The 22784-nt window shown below is 57.8% G+C and overlaps 2 protein-coding genes across 13 annotated transcripts; one reads left to right on the top strand and one right to left on the bottom strand.

Annotated features, from left to right (window-relative positions):
* Positions 1 to 623: 623 nt before the first annotated feature.
* Positions 624 to 21283, top strand: CIZ1 (CDKN1A interacting zinc finger protein 1). 12 transcript variants are annotated; one of them, XM_044389635.3, is made up of 18 exons: positions 1940 to 2133; positions 2628 to 2751; positions 2987 to 3102; positions 4973 to 5044; positions 6634 to 6863; positions 9053 to 9146; positions 9297 to 9405; positions 9894 to 10474; positions 10680 to 10798; positions 11415 to 11612; positions 12302 to 12426; positions 14351 to 14438; positions 14744 to 14857; positions 15050 to 15202; positions 16664 to 16733; positions 16945 to 17066; positions 17457 to 17612; positions 20141 to 21283. In XM_044389635.3, exons 2-18 carry the CDS (start codon positions 2633 to 2635, stop codon positions 20165 to 20167), a joined length of 2493 nt encoding a protein of 830 aa, XP_044245570.2. In that variant the 5' UTR covers positions 1940 to 2133; positions 2628 to 2632; the 3' UTR covers positions 20168 to 21283. The 12 variants fall into 12 exon arrangements, with proteins under 12 accessions (XP_044245569.2, XP_048079224.1, XP_044245570.2 ...); XM_057313778.1 differs by having other exon boundaries at positions 2029 to 2133; positions 19457 to 21283; XM_044389634.3 differs by lacking the exons at positions 1940 to 2133; positions 20141 to 21283 and adding an exon at positions 624 to 1255 and having other exon boundaries at positions 17457 to 17802.
* Positions 18769 to 22274, bottom strand: BBLN (bublin coiled coil protein). The gene is made up of 2 exons (XM_026514056.4): positions 22040 to 22274; positions 18769 to 19244 (listed from the first exon to the last, which is right to left on the bottom strand). The coding sequence occupies exons 1-2, from the start codon at positions 22116 to 22118 to the stop codon at positions 19072 to 19074; spliced, it is 252 nt and encodes an 83-aa protein (XP_026369841.1). The 5' UTR covers positions 22119 to 22274; the 3' UTR covers positions 18769 to 19071.
* Between the last annotated feature and the right edge of the window lie 510 nt (positions 22275 to 22784).

Here is a 22784-nt window from a genome sequence, read left to right as displayed (position 1 = left end):
GTACATTTTTAAACATGCTTCATTCCCTCCCCATGATAACGTCATCCAAACCGATTACAGCAAATAAGAAAAAAGAAAGTGAAAACCCCCCACAAGCCCACTACACACACGTATTTATTGTTTTCCAAAACCGGGATCATAATCGTGTATGTATTTTGTAAGCTGCTGAATTCACTTCACATCATACTGTGGGTGTTTACGTAACGTTTGAAAGCATAATTTCCGATGGCTGTGTGCTACTCCTTAAGTCGCAGACACCGTGATTTACCTAGCTGTTCCCCTAAAGTTGATTGCTTTCCAGACAGCTATGATAAATAACTTTTCCATGAATGACCACTGCCTTTAAAAAGTCTCCTGATTATTTTCTTAACCACATTTCCTACAAGAGGGGTTACCAGGTCAAAGGGCAGAACCCGTTCAAGAGTCTTGATATTGAGAATTTGCAGATTGCTTTTCAGAAAGATGAATCAACACAGGATCACGAGTATGAGCATTATTTTTAGTTCTTTTGTTTGTTTTTACTTTGGCAATTTGCTAAGCTCACTCTGTGCCAAGTGCCAGCACTAAGCATTACGTAATATTATCATCACACCCACCCAGGGAGGGAACACCCATTTTATAGACGAAGAACCCGCTCAGAGAGGACTCCCCTGGGGGCCCCGGTCGCCTAGCCAGAAGGTAGTGGACCCGATTCAACTTCCAACTTCTGCCAGCACCCAGACCAGGGTGTCAGCGTGTTTGCCCCGCCGGTCTTGACTCGGCCCCTTCTCTCCCTCCCCATTAGCTCCATCTTGGTTCTCATCAGAGTGAGTTTTCTAACGCGGGCGGGGGTGATACTGTCACACCCTTCCCCAGCGCTCCCTGCCCTTGGCCTAAATTATGCCCAAGGCCAGACCTTCAAAGCTCCCACGGTCCAGGCTGCCCTTCCAGCCAAGGGCGCGGCGTCCTACACTCCGGCCCCTGCCTCGTGCTGTGGCCACGCTGAGCCACTTTCGTGCCTCTAAATCCAGGCGGAATTAGGCACCGGTGCCGCCGCCCGGGGCTGCCGCGGAGCGGGTCCAGAGCTTTAGGGCCGCGCTTGTCACTCGACTGCAGGGATTGGTTGACTCACTCGGGCCTCCGCGGCCGAGCGCGCAGGGCCGGCCTCCAATCTGCGTGCCTCTAGCGCCACCGTGCGCCGTGCCCCCCGCACAATCGGCGCTTCAGGCAAAAGAAGTCGATTGCCCTGGGTTGTTACCTCCAGGGACCACTTCAGGTAACAGAAAAACGAAAAGGGATCACTACTTAGTAACCACGGGTTGTTTGGCTCAGTGACTCCATGTGGGGACCAAGGAGAGGGGAGCTGGGATGAGGGACCGAGTCGTCATTAAAGGGTCCTTGGGGCAGGACACCAGGCTCAGGATGAGCGCTGTTTTTCATAATGGAACTCAGCCCTCCTCACCCCCTCCCGAGTCAAATCGAAGAAACCCCTTGAGACGGACCTCCCACCCCCTTCAAGGGCAAAGCGTTCTGCCAGCTGTGCGTGTCACCCTCTCGTCCGGTCTCGGTCCCCGAATGTGCCGCGGCCGGCTGCACGGCCCCTCCCACCCCAGCCCCGCGCGAGGCCCCCGGATCGCGGGACAGCGGCGGCCACGGGGAGGTCGGTTGGGGACGGTCCTTCTCGAAGTCTCCCGCGATGTCCCCGCCAGAGGACAGACCCCTCCGGGAGACAGACGGACCTCGGGCTCGGCGCCGCCGGTTCCCAGGGCGGAGGACGCGGGGCGGAGGGTCTGCGCCGTCTAGGGTCCCCTCGCAGCCTCCAGCCGCGCCCGCCGCAGCCGAGGCGCCGGGTAAGCGGGCGTGGGACCCGCAGCTAGACCAGAGCGCGGGGCCGGACCTCGCGGCGCGGCTAGCGGCACCGGGTCCTCCGGCCCTCCAGAGGGCGCTGCGGCGGCCCGGTCCGCCGACCAGCCTTTCAAGCGGCCAGGCCCGGGCAGAGCCGCGGGCTCAGGGCTGCAGAGCCAGCTCTGCTAGTGGGGGCGGGGCGATTGCGGCGGGGGTTCGGGGAAGCGAAGTGCGCGGGCCGAGCGCGAGTGGGGGACCGACGCAAGGCTTAGGGGCCACTTGGATGGAGGCTGCGGGCGTCGCGGGCAGGTGGGGTGACCGGATTTGATGTGTAATGCTGGCTGGATTTGCAGAGGAAGGGGTTAGCGGAGTGGGGGAGGGAAGCCTTCCTCCCACTTTGTTCAGAGGCCAAAGCGAAAGGTTGGGGGTGCTGTTATTGACACAAAATAGGCACGAGGGAGGGGTGAGGGTGTGGAGAGGGGCTGGCATCGGGGCGTGACGACGCGAGAAAGGCTGGGGGCGAGGAAGGTGCATTGGGGTCGGGCGGCCCTGGAAGGACCGAGCCCTGGGAGTGGGGGAGATGGCAGGTGGGGTTGGGCATTTGAGGGAGGGACTGTTGGCAGGGTTTGCGGGAAAGTGGCGGGAGAGGGGGTTATTGAAAGCGGGGGGGTGCAAATGCGGCAGGCTCTTGGCGGAACTGGGGTGTGGCTTTGAAGCTCAGTGGGCAGGTGTTTGAGGGCGGTGGGCGGGGGCGGATGGGCGTGGCCGCAGGGGTCCGGCCTTACTCCGCGCCCCCCCTTCAGCCACCATGTTCAACCAGCAGCAGCAGCTCCAGCAGCTCCAGCAGCAGCAGCTCCAGCAGCAGCAGCTCCTGCAGCTGCTCCAGCAGTCCCCACCGCAAGCCCCACTGCCCCTGGCCGTCAGCCGGTGAGTTCCCCTCTGGAGGGGTGGGCGGCTTCCGCCCTGCCACTCACACCCCTGTCGCGGAGACCCCAGCCCCGCCCTTTCTCCCCGGGACATCCCTGTTTCAGTCCTGGAAGCCGTCAGTTCCCACCTTAAGACGTTCCTCTGCGTGCGGTAGAGAGGGGCAGAGAATGGAGGGGAGGGCAGAGGGAGGGTCTGGCCCTCCCAAAGCCCTCTGACACCCCCTCCCAACACACAGGGGGCTTCCTCAGCAGCAGCCCCAGCAGCAGCTTCTGAATCTCCAAGGTGCCAGCTCCGCCTCGCTGTTCAACGGCTCTGTGCTGCAGAGAGCTCTGCTTTTGCAGCAGCTGCAAGGTAGGACTGGCCCCTGCTCACTGCATCTCAGTGGTGCGGTCCTAGCAGCCCTAGCAGCCCCGTTTGCTCGACATGGCCTCACATCCCCCCGCTAACTCGAGAGGGAGCTACTCTTGGCGTCCTAGTTGGCAGATGCGGGCTGTGAGGCTCCAGGAGGTGCCAGTCCCAAAGTTGCTCGGCTGGACGCAGGTCTTGGTGATCCCAGAGGTGTGCCCTTGGCCATGGTGCTGGCTCTGTGTGCAGGACTCAGCTCAGCTCACTCCCGTTCAGATTAGAGGAGGTGATGGACGAGGACATCTCTTTGGACCACTCTCCCTCACATCCCATTTGATAGATGAGGAAGCTGAGAGCCAGAGCTGGGGGAAGTCAGTTGCCCTGGCTCATATGGCTAGATGAGGGCCTGAGCCTTCTGACCCGCTGAATCTCTGGGTGTCTCTAGCCATATGTAGGAAGCCTGTGCCCTTGCCTCAGTTTCCCCATGTGGAGAGCAGTCTCTCTCAGCTCTTCCTTCTAAGGTGCTGCTCCAGATACCTCAGCCCCTTGGGTATTAGTCTTAGGAGCCCAGTGACCTGGGGCCAGCTCAGGTTCAGACCCGGCCCCTCCCGCACGGTAGCTGTGGCTTGCTGTGTGGTCCTTCTGGGTGGTGCACTGTGCTGAGATTTTTACAAACACAATTACTCGACTCTGCTGACAACTCTGGGGGTGGGCAGGGAGATACACTCATGATCCCATTTGACAGATGAAAAAAACTGAGGCCTAGAGAGGAATCATGTGCCCGTGGTCATACAGGGAGTAGGTGTGGATTGGAGGGAGAGTTAGAGCCCAGGTCTTGCTACAGAGCTGTGTTCTTAGAGACTAGGCTGTCCTGCCATCCAGCAGGGTATGCTGCCAGGTCAGAATATGTGATGGCTGTCACTCTCAGGCCTGCCACACAGGCGTGGAAGGTCCTGGAGTTGATTTACAAATGATCAATGGATAGGTGGAGAAAAAAAAACAACACACAGGGACCCACAATGTAGACATATGTATTTCCCCCTATTTCTTTCCCATTTTAAAAGTCACACTCGTCAAAGAAAAGTGAAAAAAAATTTTAGAGGATAAAGAAACCCAAATTGTCATAGACTCACTCACCTCCTGAAGGAAAACAAAAACAAAACCAAAAAAACACCTGTCACGGTTTTGGTGTATTTCCTCCCATTTTTTTCCAGAACCCAGACTTGGGAATCTGTATATGATCGTGGCTGGTTATTGACATGGAAGTGAAAGGCTGTCTCTTACTGCTTTTTCATGGAATAGAATGGCATGATCGTTTCCCGGATGATTTGAGTCTCTAAAAGGATTATTTTTTAACAGCCATTCATATTCCACTGGAGGGCAAGCCCTCGTGTACCTAACCTCAGCTGCTTCCTTTTTCTCCCTACCCCACTTTTTCTTTTTCTTTTTCTTTTTCTTTTTCTTTTTCTTTTTCTTTTTCTTTTTCTTTTTCTTTTTTTCTCTGTTTTAAATAACACGGGGATGAATATCATGGCTTTTTTGGTGGGTTTTTCTTATTGTTTTTAATTTTTAATTTTGTATTTATTAGAGAGAGAAAAAGAGAGAGAGAGAGAGCATGAACAGGGGGGAGGGGCAGAGGCAGAGGGAGAAGCAGACTCCCTGCTGAGCAGGGAGCCTGATGCGGAACTGGATCCCAGGACCCTGGGATCGTGACCTGAGCCGAAGGCAGACACTCAACCGACTGAGCCACCCAGGCGCCCTGAATATCATGTTTGAGACGATTTTCTTAGAATGTATTCTGAAAAGTAGAAAAGCTGCGTCGGGGGATGGTTGTTTTATGGCTCTTGATAAGTATTGCCAACTTGCTTTCCCAAAGGACTGGACCAGTTTGCACTGCCACCAGCCACGTATGACAGTACCGGTCTCACCATGCCCACAGCAACACTGGGTATTATATGCTTTTTTTTTTTAAGTATATATATATATATTTATGTATACGTACATGGTTTACTAACTTGGTTGGCAAAAAAGCTACATCGTTAATGTTTTAGTTTACATTTCTTGGAGTGCTAGTTCAGTCGAATGTTTTTAATTTGTCTGTTAAACACTGATATTTCTTTTTGTGACTTGTCCATGTCCTTTGTCCATTTTTCTTTTAGATCGTTGAGATCTCTTGATCTTACCGTTTTTAATAGCCAGTTGGCAGTCTCTCTGCACATACGTGTACATGTATTTGTTTCGTTTTAAGTTAATGTTAATTGAATACTTACTGGACCCCAGGCACACGTGTATACCTCACTGAATCCTCATAAAACAGCGAGTCAAGCACTATGATTATCCCATTGTACAGATGAGGGAACTGAGCCTAAGAAGGGGGATTGATTTGTTCAAGGTCACAGAGCTTGGGCTATAGGACTTGAACTAGGTGTGACAGCACATTTGTCCTCAACCCCTATGCTTCCTGTCCCAGCTTTGGAGCAAGGATTCGAGCTGTCTTTTATGGCTCAAACCCTTCCTGAGCACTGGGCCTCTGAGTTAGATGAGGCGCCTGCCCTTATAGGAGTTCCCAGTGTGGTTGGGTGGTGGGCGGTGGGAAGCAGACGAGGAAATTGTGCGGCTGGTCCTAGAACAGGGAAGCTGGCACCTCTGGGGACACAGAGCAGATCTGAGAAGGCCTCTCAGAGGGTAAACACCTAAAGGGACATCTGAAGGATGACCAGAGGTAGTGGGGGCAGAATAGCCCAGGCAGAAGGAACATCATATGCAAAGGCCCAGAGGCGGGAAGAAACGAGGCTTGTTGAAGAATGCACAGAAGCATATGGCTGGAGTGTAGCAGGTGCATGTGTGGGGAGAATGGCAAGAAAGGAGGTCTGGGAGGAGGGCAGGGCCGGACCCCCGCAAGCTGAGGAATGGGCTCCTTTCCAAGCAGCAGGGAGCTATGGAAGGATTTAAGCAGGTGGAGAGGGGTGAAGGCAGAATGAGCAGAGACCCTGGGCAAGATACACCTCCGCTTTGTGTCTGTTTGGTCATTGGTAGAGACCTGCTGGTGGCTGGGCCGAGTGACTGAGGCCGTGCATGCGAAGTGCTTAGCAAGTGCCTGGTGCCTGATAGACTTTTGATGGGGGGGGGGGGGTGAATGGGATAGGACAGTGTCTTGCTCTGCCTGGGACCACTCTGTCAACTTGCTGGTTCTCCCTATGGATACTGTGCTGGGTCTTTCACACACCTTAAGGTGTGCCCTAAAGTATGTCGGAGGGCGAGCAGGGTTGCAGGTGACAGACGAGCTGCTGACCAGGGTGTCCCTCTCCTCCTCAGCTGGAGCAGAAAACCAGCCCTAAAGCCCCCTCACCACCAACGCCCAAGGTGGGAATGGGCCTTTGGCTCTCATCTGTCTCCTCTGGCTGCTATTGTGTGGGAAGGGTCCCTGTCAAAGTCATCTGTGCTGTTTCTATGAGGCTTTGGGGGGCTGACACCGGACCCTGGCCTCTACCATCCAACCACATTGTAACCCCTCTTCTCCCCTCTTCCTGCCCGCAGGTAACCTCCGTGGCTACAACCTGGCAGCCCCGAACCTGACGGCCCCCAGCCTCACGCCCCCCCAGCTGGCCACCCCAAATCTACAGCAGTTCTTCCCCCAGGCTACTCGGCAGTCCTTGCTGGGTCCCCCTCCTGTCGGGGTCCCCATGAACCCCTCCCAGATCAACCTTTCAGGGCGGACTCCCCAGAAACAGGCCCGCACCCCCTCCTCCACCACCCCCTATCGCAAGGTGAGTGATGGCCGGGGGGCCGAGGGTGGGGATGGGAGTGGGAAGGTCACACTTGGGCATCGGCCCCGCTCCACCCACATGGCTCACGCTGGGCCTTCAGGCAAGTCACGTCCCTTTTTGTCCTCAGTTTCCCCATCTGTAAAAAGGGGGGGTAAGTTGGCCTCTTCTAGGGCTTCCCAAATTTCAGATATTCTTGAACCTCCGATGCGACTTTTTCCCTGTCCGAACACCACCAGTAATTTTTTGACCTAATGTTTCTCTCTTTGCAAACACATGGAGGTACAAATGACACCGAACACTGTGGTAGTTTTGGGTGTCCTGTAATGGTCTCTGTTAAATCCACGCTGCCCCATAGAGAGAAGATATGAGCTGTATATGGAATTTAAATTTCTCTCGTTATCACATTAACAAAGGAAAAAGAAACCGGTGAAATTAATTTTACCAACAGATTTTACGTAACCCAATATGGGGAAAAATATCATTTCAACCTTTAATGGATATTTAAAAAATGAATGTGGCATTTTACATTCCTTGGTCTTTTGTACCGAGGCTTCAGAATCTGGAGTGTATCTCAGTTTGGCTGGTGACGTTTGGAGAGCTCAAAAGCCAGGCTCCTGAGGCCAGGGGCTACTGTCTGCAGTAGCCTAGCTTTAAATGAATTAGCTTCTCAGTTACATTTATTTAACAAGGAAACATTATGTCGCTACCTGAAATTTTAAAAACAATCTAAATTAATTGCTGTGGGTGCAAGTAAAAGAAAGGTAACGGGGTAAAACAATGTTACAAAACCCTAAACTCCCTACTGTTGCCATTCGAAGGTTCTGGAACTGCACCCCCAGCCCCTTGTGCCTTGGGGGCGTTGTGTGAAAGGTATCAGAGGAAGTGCTGCCTGAGATAAGCAGAGTCAAGGAGACTTGCGAGGGGATAACTTCCCTGGGACTGTCCTGTCCCTGAGTGTCCCGGCACCTCCTCACAGCACGCTCCAGAGAACATTCCGGGGCAGGGGTGGCGCCCCTCCTCTCCGGCTGCTCTGAGGCCAGCCCACATCTGGGGGTGAGGCATTTCCCTCCAGAGAGGGGTCCCAGCCTCCAGCCTGCCAGCTGGGGCGCGTCCTCACACGGTCTTCTTGTCTAGTGCTCCCCACCACTCATTTTACATCTGGGGAAACTGAGGCTCCGGGAGTGGGGTGGAGGCTGCCCTGGGCCGAACAGACCCAGAGCCCAGGCCTCCTGACTTACAGGCCAGCAGTGCCCGTGTCGTGTGGGGTGAGAGCCAGAGAGTTTCTGAAGGGCTGAAGTCTTGATGTGGTTCACGTTTCCGCTCGGTGCTAGTTCCTTGGGCTTAGGAGGAAGGGGGGAGGCTGCTGGCGGGCTCCTGGGGCTAACTGGAGTGCCCGGGAAGAGCCAGAGCCGTGCATTTATTTAGCAAACATCTGTAAGTCCTGTAGGGGCCTCCGTGGTGCGGACAGCGCTTCTGGCCTAACCCTCCTGGAGGTCTTAGGCTGGGGAGCAGGGTGGTAGTGATGGTGAGACATTCATGCAAATGATGTTTCCACCAATTAAGACTGTGGAAAATGCCATAAAAAGGAAGCCCAAGCTCCTCCGGGAACCTGTGTTAAGGGTCTACGCTGGGGTCAGGAGGGCTTCCTCTTAAGAGGTGCCTTTGAGGCTCTGGGTGAAGGCCTGCGGCAGGAAGAAGCCTAGGACTTTGGAGAACCAGAGAGAAGGCCAGTGTGGACATAGAGAGGGGGAGCGGGAGAGTGGGGAAGCTGGCTGGAGGTGGGGGTCTGGGGGCAGAGGTCAGATTGGGTGGTGGTTTGGGGCTTGGGTAAGGAAGGAACGCTCTACACTCAGGAGTACAGGAGGAATTCTGACTGAAAGAGGCAAAAGACATGACCAGGTTTGCATTTTAGAAGGATCCTTCCAGCTGCTTCGTGGAGAAGGCGCTTGGGGAGTCAGGAGGGGCCCCTGTATCCCCCAAGTCTGGGTTAACAGCCAGGCAGCTAGATGGACCCGTCTAGACACGATTCCTGGGGTGGTTAGAATCATCTGTGGGCAGCTCTGGGCCAGGCCCCCCAGAGGTCCCCGGGCCCCTTCATCCCCTAGGGGACTGTCACAGCAGCTCTTGGGCCAGGGTGTACTTACGAGGGTGGGTGGCAGAGGTCAGAACCAGTTTCTGAAAGGAAGCAGGATTCTTCTTCTCAGACGATGCCCGTGGAAGACGAGTCAGACCCCCCAGAGGGGTCTGAGGAAGCTGTCGAGTCCCGAACAAACACGCCAGAAGGTAAGAGAGGGGCAGGTGGGTGCAGGGTCAGTGATGGAGGCAGACCTGGGGGGCAGGGCTGTTGGTGTGGCGGGAGCCCAGGCCCCATCTCTCAGAGTTAGCTTGTGTTCTGCACGGTATCGGCAGTCGCTCATCTGCCCTCCGTTCCAGACCAAGATTCCCCACCCCGCCCAGACGACATCACTAAGGAGAAACACACGCTAGCACCTACACCCGTGTCCTGTGAGGCGCCTGAGCCACCAGCTAAGAGGTCAAAGAGGTAACCGATGCTGAAAACCCGCCCCGGCCCAGGGACCCTATACTCTCATTCTTACAAAGGCTGGGGATGGGTGTAGGGCAGGGGGTCTGGACCCTTCAGGGAGCTAGAGGAAGGAAAGGGCCTTGGTGTCTGGCTTGGAGGAAGGTCAAACCCAAATCTGCATCTTACTTGGGAAGGCCCCCTAGCCAGAGAGTCTCCGGTGTCTTCCCTGGGACTGAGCCACCTGGAGGCAGGCGAGGTGGCCAGGTTGGAGAGGTGAACATGTCCATCTGGGACCTCAGAGTGGGCAGAGGGTGGGTGGCTTTACAGGACCTTGGATACGTATTGGCAGATTGTGGGAGGTGGGGTTGAATGATCCTCCCAATTTATTAAGGCGCGGCTGGGGCCCCGAGAGCTACAGGCACTTCCCCCAATGCCCAGCTTGTACTTGCTAGATCTAGGACTGAACTTGGGGGAGACACTGGAAGATATCTTTTGATCCTCCCTAGCTCAGAGTCGCCCACAGACAAGGGGCCCCCCGGGCAGCTGCAGGCAAAGGTCCAGCCTCGGGCCCGCACCACGGCACCAAAGCAGACCCAGACACCGGAGCTGCTGCCTGAGCCGCCGGAAGCCCGAGTGCTGCCACGATTCCAGCCACGGGTCCTGCAGATCCAGGCTCAGGTACAGCCGCAGACGCAGCCGCAGATGCCCCCCGTGGACGCCCCGCTGCCACGCAAACAGCAGAAGCAGGCACAGACACAGACCTCTCCCGAACACGTGGGGCCGCAGCAGGTGCAGAAGGAGGCAGAGCCCCAGAGACAGGTGCAGCTGCAGGCACGTTCCCAGCCGCAGGGGCAGGCGCAGCTGCAGAAGCAGACGCAGACGCAGACGCAGACGTATCCTCAGGTCCAGCCGCCGGAGCAGCCACCGAGGCAAGCTCCAGGGCCGTCGCCAGGGCAGCCGCCTGACCAGACTGAGGGACAGGCTCAGACCCTGGCACGGGTGTCAGTGGCAACATCGGAGGCAGCCCCGGCTCCGATTTGTTCTGCCGTGCTGGAGACGCCGCCGGATAAGAGAGATGTTGGAGCCGGTAAATGAGCGCTGGTTCCCAGTTGCCTCGTGGTGGGACAGCCCCGCCCGGACCCTTGGCTCTTTCCCTGGTGCTGTGAGGTCCCGACCAGAGCTCGGGGCTGTCCCCACCAGGGGCTTCAAGGTCCTGGCTGGCGGTAGAGAAGGTGGCTGTCAGGCCCAGGTCCCTCAGGCCCGGTGGGAGATGGACCCATCTATCATTTCAGGCCTGGAGGAGGCCTCGCCAGAGCCAGCGGGCGCCCAGGTCGGCGTGGAGAGCCAGGAGGAGTTGACCAGTGGCCTGGATGTGGGAGAATGTGAAAAAAGAGCAAGAGAGATGCTGGGGGTGGGTAGCCGTGCTCCTGGGGCTGCTTGGTACCGCGGGACCGGCAGTGGGAGGGCCTTCCTGCCCCCACCCCTCAGGGCCCCTCGCGCTTCCCCACCACCGTGGGCCATGGGCCAAGCAGACTGGGTTTGACTGTGGCTCTGTTGCCTTCACGTCACCTCTGCTCTGAAGAACTGGAGGTACTTTGGGCGGCAAGTCCCTTCCAACCTGCTCATCCCCAGACTAGACCTGGTTCCCTCACACGGGAGCATTGCTGTCGTGGAGAGAGCACAGAGCGAGAGCCTACGCGTGCGGTTGGGGTTCCAGCTCTGCCTCATAGTGCGACGAAGGCCAAACCCGCTCCCTTCTCTGTGCCTCTGTTTCTCCATCTGTCGCGTGAGGGTGGGGTAGGGTGGACTTTACAGTTGGGTGGGCTTAGGTTTGAATCCCGGCTGTAGTACTTCCCTAGATCTGTGAGCCTGGACAGTCACCTACCAGCTCAGTGCCTCAGTTTCCCCATCGGTGAAGGGGGCTGTCAGGAGGGTCCGGGGAGACGCGGCTCATGGATGTTTGGCACAGGGGCTGGCCCACCACAGGTATCCCACCGGTGGTAGCTCTGCCCCTGCCCCTGGTGCAGGTGTGGGGTGCCGGGGGCTCCCTGAAGGTCACCATCCTGCAGAGCAGCGACAGCCGGGCCTTCAGCACTGTCCCCATCACCCCCGTGCCCCGTGCTGGCGACCCCGCGTCTGCCGCCCCTGCCGCCGGTGGCACACCCGCTAAGCAGACCCTCCAGTTCTTCTGCTACCTCTGTAAGGCCAACTGCAGTAGCCAGCAGGTACTGCCGGCCGGGGCCGGGGAGGGGGGTTCCCGTGGGCAGAGTGGGGGTGTGGGCGGGGCGTGCCCAGGCCTGGCCACCGTGCCCGAGTGGCCCCGTGGGCCCTGTGAGCGCTGTCCACGGCAGCTGTGCGTCCGCTCTGAAGACGCTTCCTGACCAGCCAAGAAGTCAGGGTCTGAGAGTCCAGCAGGCCGGGTCCAAATCAGCCCTGACTAGCCGTGTGGGTCCCGAAGGCAAGCGCCCCTCCTGGTGCCTCCATTTCCTCGTGCGTCAGATGAAGAAGCATTTAGAACCCACCTTGCTGGGAGGTTCTGAGGATTCAGTGACTCGACGCTGAAATCTCGAGCCCCAGGCCCAGCGCAGAGCGAGCATAGTAGCCTTAACAATAGCATCACGCTTGTATCGTTATGACCATTTGCCGTTGCTGCCTGTGTCAGCCGGAGCAGAGCCGCGGGGTGGAGGTCAGTCGGACTGCTCCTTGTGCCTGAGGGGCTCACCCAGGAGGAGCTCTGGCTGCCAGGTGCTCCCTCGCTGCCTCAGGTCGCCATCCTCCTCCGGCCCCCACAGGGCTGTCGTAAGGATGATGGCCTCGGCGGCAGCGGGGTGGCTATGAAACTGAGGCTGCAGGCCTCCTCCCTGGGCCCCGCACTGGCCCGCCGTTCCGGGGCTCACCCTTCATCCCACCGCAGGAGTTCCAGGACCACATGTCGGGGGCCCAGCACCAGCAGCGGCTTGGGGAGATCCAGCACATGAGCCAGGCCTGCCTCCTGTCCCTGCTGCCCGTGCCCCGGGATGTCCTGGAGAGAGAGGACGAGTGAGTGGGGGATCTCGGAGGCTCCGTGCTGGGGGGGTAGATGGTCTTGCAGGCCAGGCAAGGCCGAGAGGGGCCCTGAGTCAGCCATCTGCAAGGTCTGCCTTTGGGGTAAGTATTGCTCCCCGCCAGAGGCCTCTTCACACCATTAACTGTTTACCCATGGACCTCAGTCTTCCTCTTCTGTAAAATGGCCTGGTGAAGGGCGCGGTGCAAGAATTCATGAACTAGATAGTCTCTTAAGGGGCCATCCCGGCAGGAACAATGTGACCGTCCACATGGGAAGGAAGTGGATTATGGCACAGACCCCAGCTTCCCTGGCATATGTGGTGACCCCAGCTGGGGGCACGATGGTGGGGATCAGTCACCTTGTGGCCTGAGGTGACAGCTACCCTGCATCTCCCCCTTTCATTGTCATGAGTGCTTCAGTGATCTGAACTATGAGTCCTCCCAGAGCCCAGGACTAGCTCAAGGGCTGAGGAGGCCTGGTGGAAGCTGGAAGACCTTCCACCAGCCTGTGGGCAGTCACGGAGCCCTGCAGGGAGGCGAGAAGCTGGTCCCCGCTGCCTCGGGTTGTGCTGGGGGGCCTGGGCTCTGTCTCGCAGGACAGCTGCCTCTCGGCTCCAGGTCTCCTGATTGTTCCCAAGAATCTTGAAACCCAGCTTTGTACACGCAATCTCCCAATTTCAGAATGTTTGCAGCTGGTTCAGAATCAAAACAAACCAAAGCCTAGGGAGGCCGAATCCAACCCCATCACGGGCTGGACAGGCCCCGAGGCAGGGGTTGGGGAGTCTGCCGGGAGCGCTCCCGGAGCGTCACAGCTCGGAGCTTGCTGCTTGCATGCCCTGGGTGACAGAGCGCTCTCTCCAGAGGCAGCGGCGTCCCTGTCAGGTGGCTCTCACTCTGAGAAGAACTTTCCGACGTGGTTGTGTAGCACGTTTTCGAGCTTTAAACCTCCCCCTGCTCGAGGACCTGGGAGTTACACTTAGATGAAGTAATCATAAATACAGAAGAAAGGTGACTCCCAAAGGATTCCTTGCAGATTGTCATGGTGAAAAAGTTTGATTGAAAACTGTCTAAAACCTCCACCCCCGTGCGATGAGTTAGCTCAGGCTCGTCCACTTGCTGGAATAGCTCCTAATAGGACAAAACCAGGGAATCCACGAGGCCGTGGAAACAGGTACGATGCAACGTCAGGTTAGAACAGGGTTCAAATCTGCATTTGCAGAACGAGCTCTGTTATATAAAAACCTGTCTTGTGACACAAGAAACCTGGAAGGACGTGGCCCATCCTCTGAACAGGCTTCAGGTGCAGGAGGCTCACTGAACCATCTCCTGCTGACGTCTCCCCTTGAAGCCTCACTGGGGCCCCTGAGGCCACACGGCGTGGCAGTCCCTCAGGCAGGCAGCGTGTCCTCCTTTCATCTAACACAGACAGAAACTCAGGGCCGATCCCGTGCCTGGCCCTGGGACCCTGGGATGGAGTCCTGGCCTCCCAGAGCTCACCACAGTCCAGCAGGGGAAGAGAAGGGATCGGGTCATCCCTGTCCCTTGTAGAAAATGCTGTGGCAGTGGCCCTTGGGGCCGCCAGAGGGGAGTCTGGCTCACAGGGAGGGGCAAGAACAGCTCCAGGACCGACAGGGCATCTAAACTGAAGGATAAAGAGTTTTCAGGGCCAGATATGCTCAGGTGCGTCACTGTCCTGCTGTCCTCCTGGGATCCCAGATGCTTCCAGATCTCTCCCCCAGCCAACCTTCCTTGGTTATTATTCTTGTCTAAGTATTCTTCCAGACGCATCTCAGAACCGCTGTTAAGTTTCTGAAAACACAGCGTGTTGAAGTAGCGTTATATTTATGGAGCGTCTTGGGAGAGCGGCTGTCTTTCCAAGAGCACTGTCACACTCCTTGTTCTGATTGTCACCATTCAGAGAGCCCCCGCCAAGGCGCTGGTGTCACACCTGTCAGCTCTACTACATGGGGGACCTGATCCAGCACCGCAGGACGCAGGACCACAAGGTACGAGCTGTGAGGGTGCCCACAGCCCAGCTGTCTCCTAGCCATGGGGCTCATGGGGGTCCTCCTGGCAGCGCCTCCCTCCCCCCGCCCGATCTCTGTCCTCCATTGCCACCCGCCGTCCCGTCTGGAAGCCCACGGTGCAGGGAGGGCCTGTGTGTGCCCATGTTCTGGGAAAGGGGCGGAGCACAGCCAGCTGATGACAGGCATGGGGGCCTCCAGGTGGGAGAGGAGGTGTCACCGGGCCCAGCCTGGCTGCCCCTGGAGACACCGCCCGGCACCCACTTGGCCTGCCCTCCTTTCGTCAGATCGCCAAGCAGTCCCTGCGACCTTTCTGCACTGTCTGCAACCGCTATTTCAAGACCCCCCGCAAGTTTGTGGAGCACGTGAAGTCCCAGGGGCACAAGGACAAAGCCAAGGAGGTAACTCCAGCTCCCTCGGAGGCCATGGGCCCAGAGAGGCCCAGAGCCCTGACCGAGGCCACACAGCGGGTTGAGGTTTATCCTAGCCTGAACTCGGCAGGTCCAGAGGGATTGGGACTCTCAGGGGTGGGGGTGGGGTGGCACCTCGGCTGCCCAGAGCTGACCTGAGTCCTGGCCCGCTCCCCTGGGCAGCTGAAGATGCTTGAGAAGGAGATAGCCGGTCAAGATGAGGACCACTTCATCACGGTGGACGCTGTGGGCTGCTTTGAGGGCGATGAGGAAGAGGAGGAGGAGGACGATGATGAAGAAGAAGAGATCGAGGTTGAAGAGGAATTCTGCAAGCAGGTGCTTGGGTGGTGGAGGGGGCGTGGGAGGCAGGCTGGGGGCTGGACCTCACCCCACCTCCCAGTGGCCAGGGGGCACAGTGCTGGCATTTTAGGCACTAACGGATGCCACGATATAGTATAAGCAGGACTGTATTCCATGTGACTAGGCGTAAATACACATCGTGAGGACCGCAGGGCGGCCGGTAACAGGATATTGACCTGTGTCGAGGGAGGGAAAAGGGCATCTTAGGCCAATAAGGGCATGGAGAGAACTATGCGGGGTACACAGAAGTCAGCATGAGATGAGGATGATGACGATAGTAGCAGTCAGCGCTTTCTGAGCATTTATTATATGCCAGCGTGGACCAAGCACTTTCCTGGCTGAATCTCATGGACTTGGATGGCAGGAAGAGAGACTCCAGAGCCCGTGCTCATAAGGCCCCAGCTCCACTGCCTCCTATGAGCGAGGAGCTGGGGGAGCTTGCGTTCTTTCCGTGTAAGAAATGAAAAGCAGCTGCTCTGAGCCAGGGCCTGGTGCTGGTCATGGGGATACGTGGGGATCAAGGCCCCTGCCGGCCCGGAGCTTGCTCATTGCCAGTTCCGGAGTGGTGAGGGGCTGTGGTTGGAGGGCTGCGAGGGCGGTCTTCAGCCCTAAGCAGGTTTGGGGTGAGGCCACTCGTTATATGCAGTCAGCAGCGGCATGGCCTCGGGCAAGCCCTTTGGCTTCTCTGAGCCGCAGTTCTTCTGCTTAGACGTAGTAGCCCCAGCTCAGGCCGTGAGGGCGGGCCAAAGCCAGGGTGGCAGAAGGAAGTGGTGGCACTCTCGGAAGGCACATTCGTTTGCCTGGTAAGTGGAGGAGGGCACTACTAAGCGTAGTGGGACTGCCCTGGCTGGAGTTGGATGGCCTCGTCTGGAAGGGGCTCATGTCCAGCAGGTGAGATGAGGGGTCCCTGATCTGGGTCCTTGACCCAGCACCCCTGCGACTGAGGTCACTGCAACATCAGGAATTCAGGGAGCTGGCAGGGGGCTCGTGGTTAAGAGTGTAACCAGGACTTGGGGCTCACCAGGGTTAACTGCCCTGCTCCTCTATAAACCCTGGGCAAGTGAATTCATGTGCCTGGACCTCAGTTTCCTCTTACGTAAGATGGGTGAACCATAAAAGGTTGTTATGGGATTCAGAGATGATACTCGTGATGTGTTGGGCACAGCTGGCATGGATTATGGTCACTGTGGAAGCAGGAGGGCTTCCTGGAGGAGGGGACTGATTGAGCTGAACTCAAAACGTATAGATTGGGAAGGGCACTCTGGCGGGATCAGCATGTGCAAAGGCTCCGAGAATGCCACGCACAACCTCCTGGATATCATCCTCCTGGGAATCGAGAGGGCCGTGTCGAAGAACATGGGTAGAAACCAGGCCCCACCTGCGTTTTGGAGGAGCTCAGGGGCAGCTCGAACCGAGGCCCCACTTGCGTATTTCCAGGTGAGGTCCAGAGATATATCCATAGAGGAGTGGAAAGGCTCAGAGACCTACAGCCCCAACACCGCATACGGTAAGAGCCTAGCCCTGACCGCACCTGCAGGAGCTGAGGCCCCTGGACCCAGCCCCCTGGGGTCCCAGCCACAGCATCCTGGCCAGGTGGCTTTTCCCTTTCTCCTCTTCTCTCCTCCCACCTGGAGGGTGGGCGAGCAAATGGGCCCCTAGAGAGGGCGGGCCAGCGGGCTGGCCTGAGGGATAAGCGCATAGTCGCTGCTGTCTCACAGGTGTGGACTTCCTGGTGCCCGTCATGGGCTACATTTGCCGCATCTGCCACAAGTTCTACCACAGCAACTCAGGGGCACAGCTCTCCCACTGCAAGTCCTTGGCCCACTTTGAGAACCTGCAGGTGAGCTGGGCCTCCCGCCCCACCTGTCCACACTAGCCGAGATGCGTATAGCCAGCAGCCACCTCCCTCCTGTGCTTGGCCTCAGGCCACGGGCACACCCCCCAACAAGAGGCCCAGCCCACAGACAGAACCTGAGCAGGGGTGGGGCCCAGCTCTTCCTGCTGTTGTCCTGGGGGATGCTGAGTGGCTGGGCGGCCAGGCTCTTAGCTCCAGAGCTCTGGCCCAGGGAGGCTGAGTGCATCACACACACACACACACACACACACACACACACACACACACACGGTCACAACATGTCCAGTGCAGTCTCAGCCAGGCTCGGGAGGCAGCTGCTGGCAGGGAGCATGCCAGGTGGGGAGGCCCTGCCTCATCTGTACCTTCTGTGTCCAGAAATACAAGAAGGCCAAGAACCCCAGCCCTACCAGCAGGCCCGTGAGCCGCCGGTGTGCGATCAACGCCCGCAACGCCTTGACTGCTCTGTTCACTTCTGGCGGCCGCACACCCTCCCAGCCCAGCCCCCAGGACACAGCCAAAACTCCCAGCAAGGTGACAGCCCAACCCCCTACGCCCCCACTACCCCGGCGCTCAACCCGCCTCAAAACCTGAAAGAGGGAACGCCTCACGCCCACCCTATCTGGGTCTAGGTCTGCTATGCTTTTTAGAAGTCTTGTGTGGAAATTTTGACATGGTTGGTGTTTTTACTGAAAATCTAATAAAAGAAGGTAGTTTGGCTGTACAGTGCCCACCAGCCCTTCTGTCTGGGTGGACAGGGGAAGGGGGCACCCCAGCCAGCTCTCAGCCAGCACCCACCGTCTTTAGGCATGGTGTGGTGGCTGAGCCGGAAGGCCACAGGTGGGCTCCCTAAGCAGGGCCTCAGGGGTCACAAGGCACTTTATCTCTCACAGCCTGTTGACCTCTTTAATGGGGTTATCAGGGCTAGGAAAGCATTTAACTCAGATCTCATTTAATCCTCACAGGGACCCTAGGGGGCAGGTCTTATTGTGGTCCCCAAATTATAGGTAAAGAAACTGAGGCCTAGCAAGGTCAAGTGACTTGCTAGAGGTCATACATCGGAAGAGTGGCCAGGGTTTGCCCCGGGCCTGGGCTCTGGCCTCCCTCTCCAGCTGGACCCTGTGGAAACTGAAGTGTAGGAGTGGGGGGCCTCCCTGTCCTCTGGTTCTGAGTTTGTGGTTCAATAGCAGGGGTCCGCCCTTTTTGTCAGGCGACCCTGAGATGAATCATCAGCACATGAGGCCCAGGAGGAGTGGGTTCTTTAGTTCTGCTATTTCCCCTTTTGAAAAAAACCCCTAGAGGTAGACAACCAGACCAACGCTGTGATTGGCCAGCTGGGAAGACGGAGGCCAGGAGCAAGGTTACACAGCATGAGGAGTTGGCCGTCTAGCAATAGGCCCTAGGACCCAGAGAAGCTGAGTGTATCCACAGGGTCACACAGCACGTCCCATGCTGTCTCAAATGGGCTGGAGAATCAGCTACTGTCCAGGAGGACACCAGGTAGGGAGGAAGCCCTGCCTCACCGGCTCCCTGTGTGTCCAGAAACACAAGAAGGCCAAGAAGCCCTACCCTACCAGCAGGCCCATGAGTCACCAGCATGTGATCGGTGCCTGGAATGCCTCCACTGCCCTGTTCATCTCTGGTGGCCAGTGGAGTCCTCACCCCAGGATACAGAGGAGAGGCACAGTGGTATTGGAGACCCGTTTAATGTGGACATTCAAGGCCCAGGCAGAGTGGGGAGTGCCCTGGAATTGGGCAGGCAGGCAAGGTGGGTGGGTCGCGGGCCCACGCCTGACCCCAGGAGGGGATGTCGGGTGGTGGGGGCTGACCCGGGCATGCCAAGGGGAGTACCGGAAGGGTGACTGAGGCAGGCAGACCCACCATGGGACCTGTAGTCCAGCCCTTGAGAAGGTATCTAAGCCAGGTGGTGAGTGCCCAGGCCAGAGCCTAGCCCAGGGAGGCAGGGCTGGGGCTTGTGGGGGGCTCCCAGAACCTAGGTACTGGCATCACTAGGGGCCTCCCCGAGCTGCTGCTGGAACTCAAGGCGTGTCTGCCGGTTGGACTCAAGCAGCTCCTGGAGGCGGGCGTGGAGGTGGTCGTTCTTCTCCTCTAGGTGGTCTAGACAGGAGTTGATCTGGTCCAACATGGAGTTGATAGCAGCATATTCTGGGAAGAAGGCAAAAGAGAGCCAAGGTCCTATGTCTCCTCAGGGCTCACAGACACCTTACCCAACACTGTTCCCTGGCCTGCGGGACAAAAGGGCTTTGGGCAAGTCCCTCCTCCTTTCTGACCCTCTGTGTCACCATCTGGAAAATGGGTGAATACCAAAAGTGAAAGGATTTGGAGAAGTAATCTTAGTGCACCATCCTTTTTTCTAGGGTTAGGGTGGTCAGGGGGAGGTCGGCCAGTGTCCCGCCCAGGAAGTCCTGCCAGGTGCCAAGTCTCCTGTCTACTTCCTTCATCAGCTGCCTGGAGGCCAGAGCCCACCTTCCTGAGTCAGGCAATCAAGGCCTCTGTCCCCCGGGGCAGGCCCTACTCTTCAGCCCTTCAGAGGCTTCCCCTGCCCTGAGGGAAAAGCACCGCCCAGACTCCGAGGCCCCGCCTCCTCTCTAGCCCCGCCTCCCAAGCCCTTCCCTCTCCCTGGTCCCTAACCACCTCTGGGCCCCCTAAACGTGCTGTTGCCTCTGCCTGCAATGCGTCCTTCTATCTTCCCTCCCCTCTCCTCCTGGATGAGTCCCTCTCTTCCTTCAAGTCTCAGCATGGAAGTTGCCACAGGGAGCTTTTCCAATTCCCCAGTCGGGATCGGGCCTCTATTCCCCATCCCCCTGCCCTCCACACACCTCCGCGGCCCACACCGCAGGCTTGACTGCTGAGTGTGCTGCTGCGTCTCCCGCACCAGACCAGAGACTAGAGAGACGCGGAATGTTGTTGTGTTCACTGCTGTCCCCCTGGTGCCCTTGTTGTCACACAGTAAGCACTAGTTGACTGAATGGATGAATGAGTGAATGAAGCCTCTGACTTTCTAGCCTTTCTGCCTTTGCTTACCTGTCTCTGCCACTCAGAATGCCTCAACCACAACAGTTATTTAAGGACCAGCTCAAAACGCCTCCTCTTCTAAGAAGTCTTCCCTGGTCTCTACCAGAAACCATCACTCCCTCCTCCATGGCCACGCCTGACCTGCCTCTCAGCAGCACAGTGTCCCTTAGGATCCAAGGTCTGGGCCTGTGCCCACTGCAGACCCAGTTCTGAGCCAGCCCATGACTCAGATACACTCAGCTGCCAGTCTGGGACAAAGGGGGAAGCAGCTGGCAGTGTTTGAAAAAGACCAGGGCTGGACAAGTGCGTCTGGGATGTGGGTGCAAGTGTGTCTGCGTTCTGGGGGAAGAGCACCATCGCCCAGAGCTGGCACACCTCACAAGAGGCCAGAGTCCTGGAAAGTCCCTGCTGGATCTTAGAGTCCAACCGCCTTGTGGTACCGATGGGAAAACAGGCCCAAGAAGGGACCTGCCCAGGATCCTCCCGCTGGTTGGCGGTACAGCCAAGATTCAGAGGGAGCAGGGGCACTTGGGTTTCGGTCCCAGCTCTGCTCCACCCCAGCAAGTTACTGCGTCTTTTGGGAAGGGAATAAGGACTGGATTGTTGTGATTCTGATATATTAAGAACTCAGACAGGGTCTGGCCACAGCAAGTACGTAGTAGATGGTCATTATGAACACTGCACACACTGTCATGAGACACAGGCCCGAAGCAGGAGGGGGAAGGCGGGGGGAGTCTCCACACCCCTGGAGCCAGGCTTTATCTGTGTCAAGGGCACTTGCGGGTGCTAAGCCTTTGCCTTCTGCCCGGGACAGCCACCTCCCCACTGCACTAAGTCCTGTGAATCTGCCAACATCCACTCAGTGTGACACCTGAGCGGCTTTTCCTGATTGCTCTCGCTGCCACCGCAGGCTTCCTTATACACTTGTGGCTGCTGTCCACCTGCAGTGCCCAGGGCAAACCGGACAGCCTACTACTTAGCACCCTGGGGGAGGTCCTCTACCTCTTTATTAAATGCAGACCCCGGGTGATCAAAGTGTTCTGAAACTACTGGGATGGATGCACAATTCTGAATATCCTAAAACCCACTGACGTGTACAATTTAAATGGATACATTGTATAATATGTGAATTCTAGATCAATAAAGCTGTTACCCAAACAAAACAAAAAGACTCCATACTTACCTCACATTTACTAAGTCCTGCCCTCCGACCTGAGAAACCAATCTTTATTGCACAAAAGAGAAAAAGAACCACTCACCGAACACCTGCATGCTTCAAACCTATTACCTATTTTCCATTTTTCCATTTGTTTTTTTCTTCATTTAATCCTGACACATCTCAATGCAGGAGACACTAATCATTATTATTTTACAGATGGGAAAACTGAGGCTCCCCAAGGTGAGAGGGGAGCTGATGGTTCTCTCTCCACCCCCTACCCCCCGCAGTGCTGTGCAGGCAACAGGCTGCTCTGTAAGCAGGTCACATTCACCCAGGCTCCGGGTCACATCAGCAAAGGTGGCTGGAGATGCTGACTCAGCAGGGCGGGTTCGCCCACCCAGACAGCCCCTCCTAAGTCAAGAGGGCCCACCCGCCCCACCCCCTCAGGAGCCTCCGTCTTCACAGGGGCTGCAGGAGTGGCTGGAGCAAATGCCAAAAGGGCGAGCGATCCTGAAGCGGCCTCAATTTCCCCACCTGTAAAACGGGGCCGGTTACCCGCAGTTCTCGGGTGCTGCGGTTTCCAAGGACCCACTCGCAGGTGCTCGCCCTGAACCCCCCCGCTGGCGCCTGCAGCCGCAACCTGCCAGGGACGAGGGGTGGGAGGGCTCCACGGTCCCTTCCAAGCCCCCAGCCCGGCCCCGCTTCCCCTTCCCAGGAGGGCAGCCCTGAGAAAGCAAAGGTCGCTTCAACAGCTCCCTGGGGTCACCTGCTTCCCCGAAGCCGTCGTCCTCGCCTTCCGCGCCCGCCTCCACCGGCATGCCCAGGTCCCCGTTGGGGCCCGACATTGCGGGCTCGGGCGCCGCGAGGGCCGCGCGACGGTGGAACCCAGCGACCCTCGCGCCCACAGCAAGCGCCGGGCGGAAGGTGGAGGCGCCGGATGGAACGCGAGGCCGGAAGAGTGGAACAGCACGGCGGAACGCGGCGGGGCGGCCGGGGCCCCGCCCCCAAGGCCGGAACCTGGCGGCGCGAGCTCCGCCCCCTCCCCGCCCCACCGCCAGAGCTCCGTCCCCGCCCGCCGTCAGTCTTCGGCACCACGTCCCGAGTCCCGCCCACTCCCTGCCTCACAGACGCGCCCCGCCCCGAGCCCCGCCCCCTCCCGGCTGTCAGGCGGGGTTGTCCGCGGCTGCCCGCCACGGAGCTTAGGTGGTGGAGATCGGGTCCCTCAGCCGGGACTCGGGAGCCCGGCAGAGGGACAGGGCCAGCCTGGCACCTCCGCTTCGCCCGTCCTGCCGTTGGGGACCTGCGGGTCGGCGAGCCGGCGCCTCCGCGTGGGCGAAGTCTGAAACGCGTTGTCTCTAAGGCTCCCTATGGCTTGGGAAGATTTACGTTCACAGCCTCAGTGCGAGTCACGGTCTGTGTGGCACAGTGCTGCGCGTGGCTTCAGGATAAGGTTGGCCCAGCTGCCATCATCTCCCACCCCTTTTACCAACTGAGAAAGGGAGGCCTGCCCC

The sequence above is a fragment of the Ursus arctos genome, unplaced genomic scaffold (assembly GCF_023065955.2).
Source record: "Ursus arctos isolate Adak ecotype North America unplaced genomic scaffold, UrsArc2.0 scaffold_18, whole genome shotgun sequence".
In the NCBI taxonomy this organism is placed as follows: domain Eukaryota; kingdom Metazoa; phylum Chordata; class Mammalia; order Carnivora; family Ursidae; genus Ursus; species Ursus arctos.
The sequence above is the reverse complement of the archived record's forward strand: the minus strand, read 5'-3'. Positions and strand labels throughout refer to the sequence as shown.

Coding starts and splice junctions, on each gene's coding strand:
- BBLN (XM_026514056.4), bottom strand. CDS start 22,118: ATGTCGGGCCCCAACGGGGACCTGGGCATGCCGGTGGAGGCGGGCGCG. Junction 19,245..22,039: donor CGACGGCTTCGGGGAAGCAG/GTGACCCCAGGG, acceptor CCTTCTTCCCAG/AATATGCTGCTATCAACTCC.
- CIZ1 (XM_057313777.1), top strand. CDS start 2,633: ATGTTCAACCAGCAGCAGCAGCTCCAGCAGCTCCAGCAGCAGCAGCTC. Junction 3,103..4,972: donor GCTTTTGCAGCAGCTGCAAG/GTAGGACTGGCC, acceptor GCTTTCCCAAAG/GACTGGACCAGTTTGCACTG. Junction 16,734..17,456: donor CAGCCCCAACACCGCATACG/GTAAGAGCCTAG, acceptor TTCTGTGTCCAG/AAATACAAGAAGGCCAAGAA.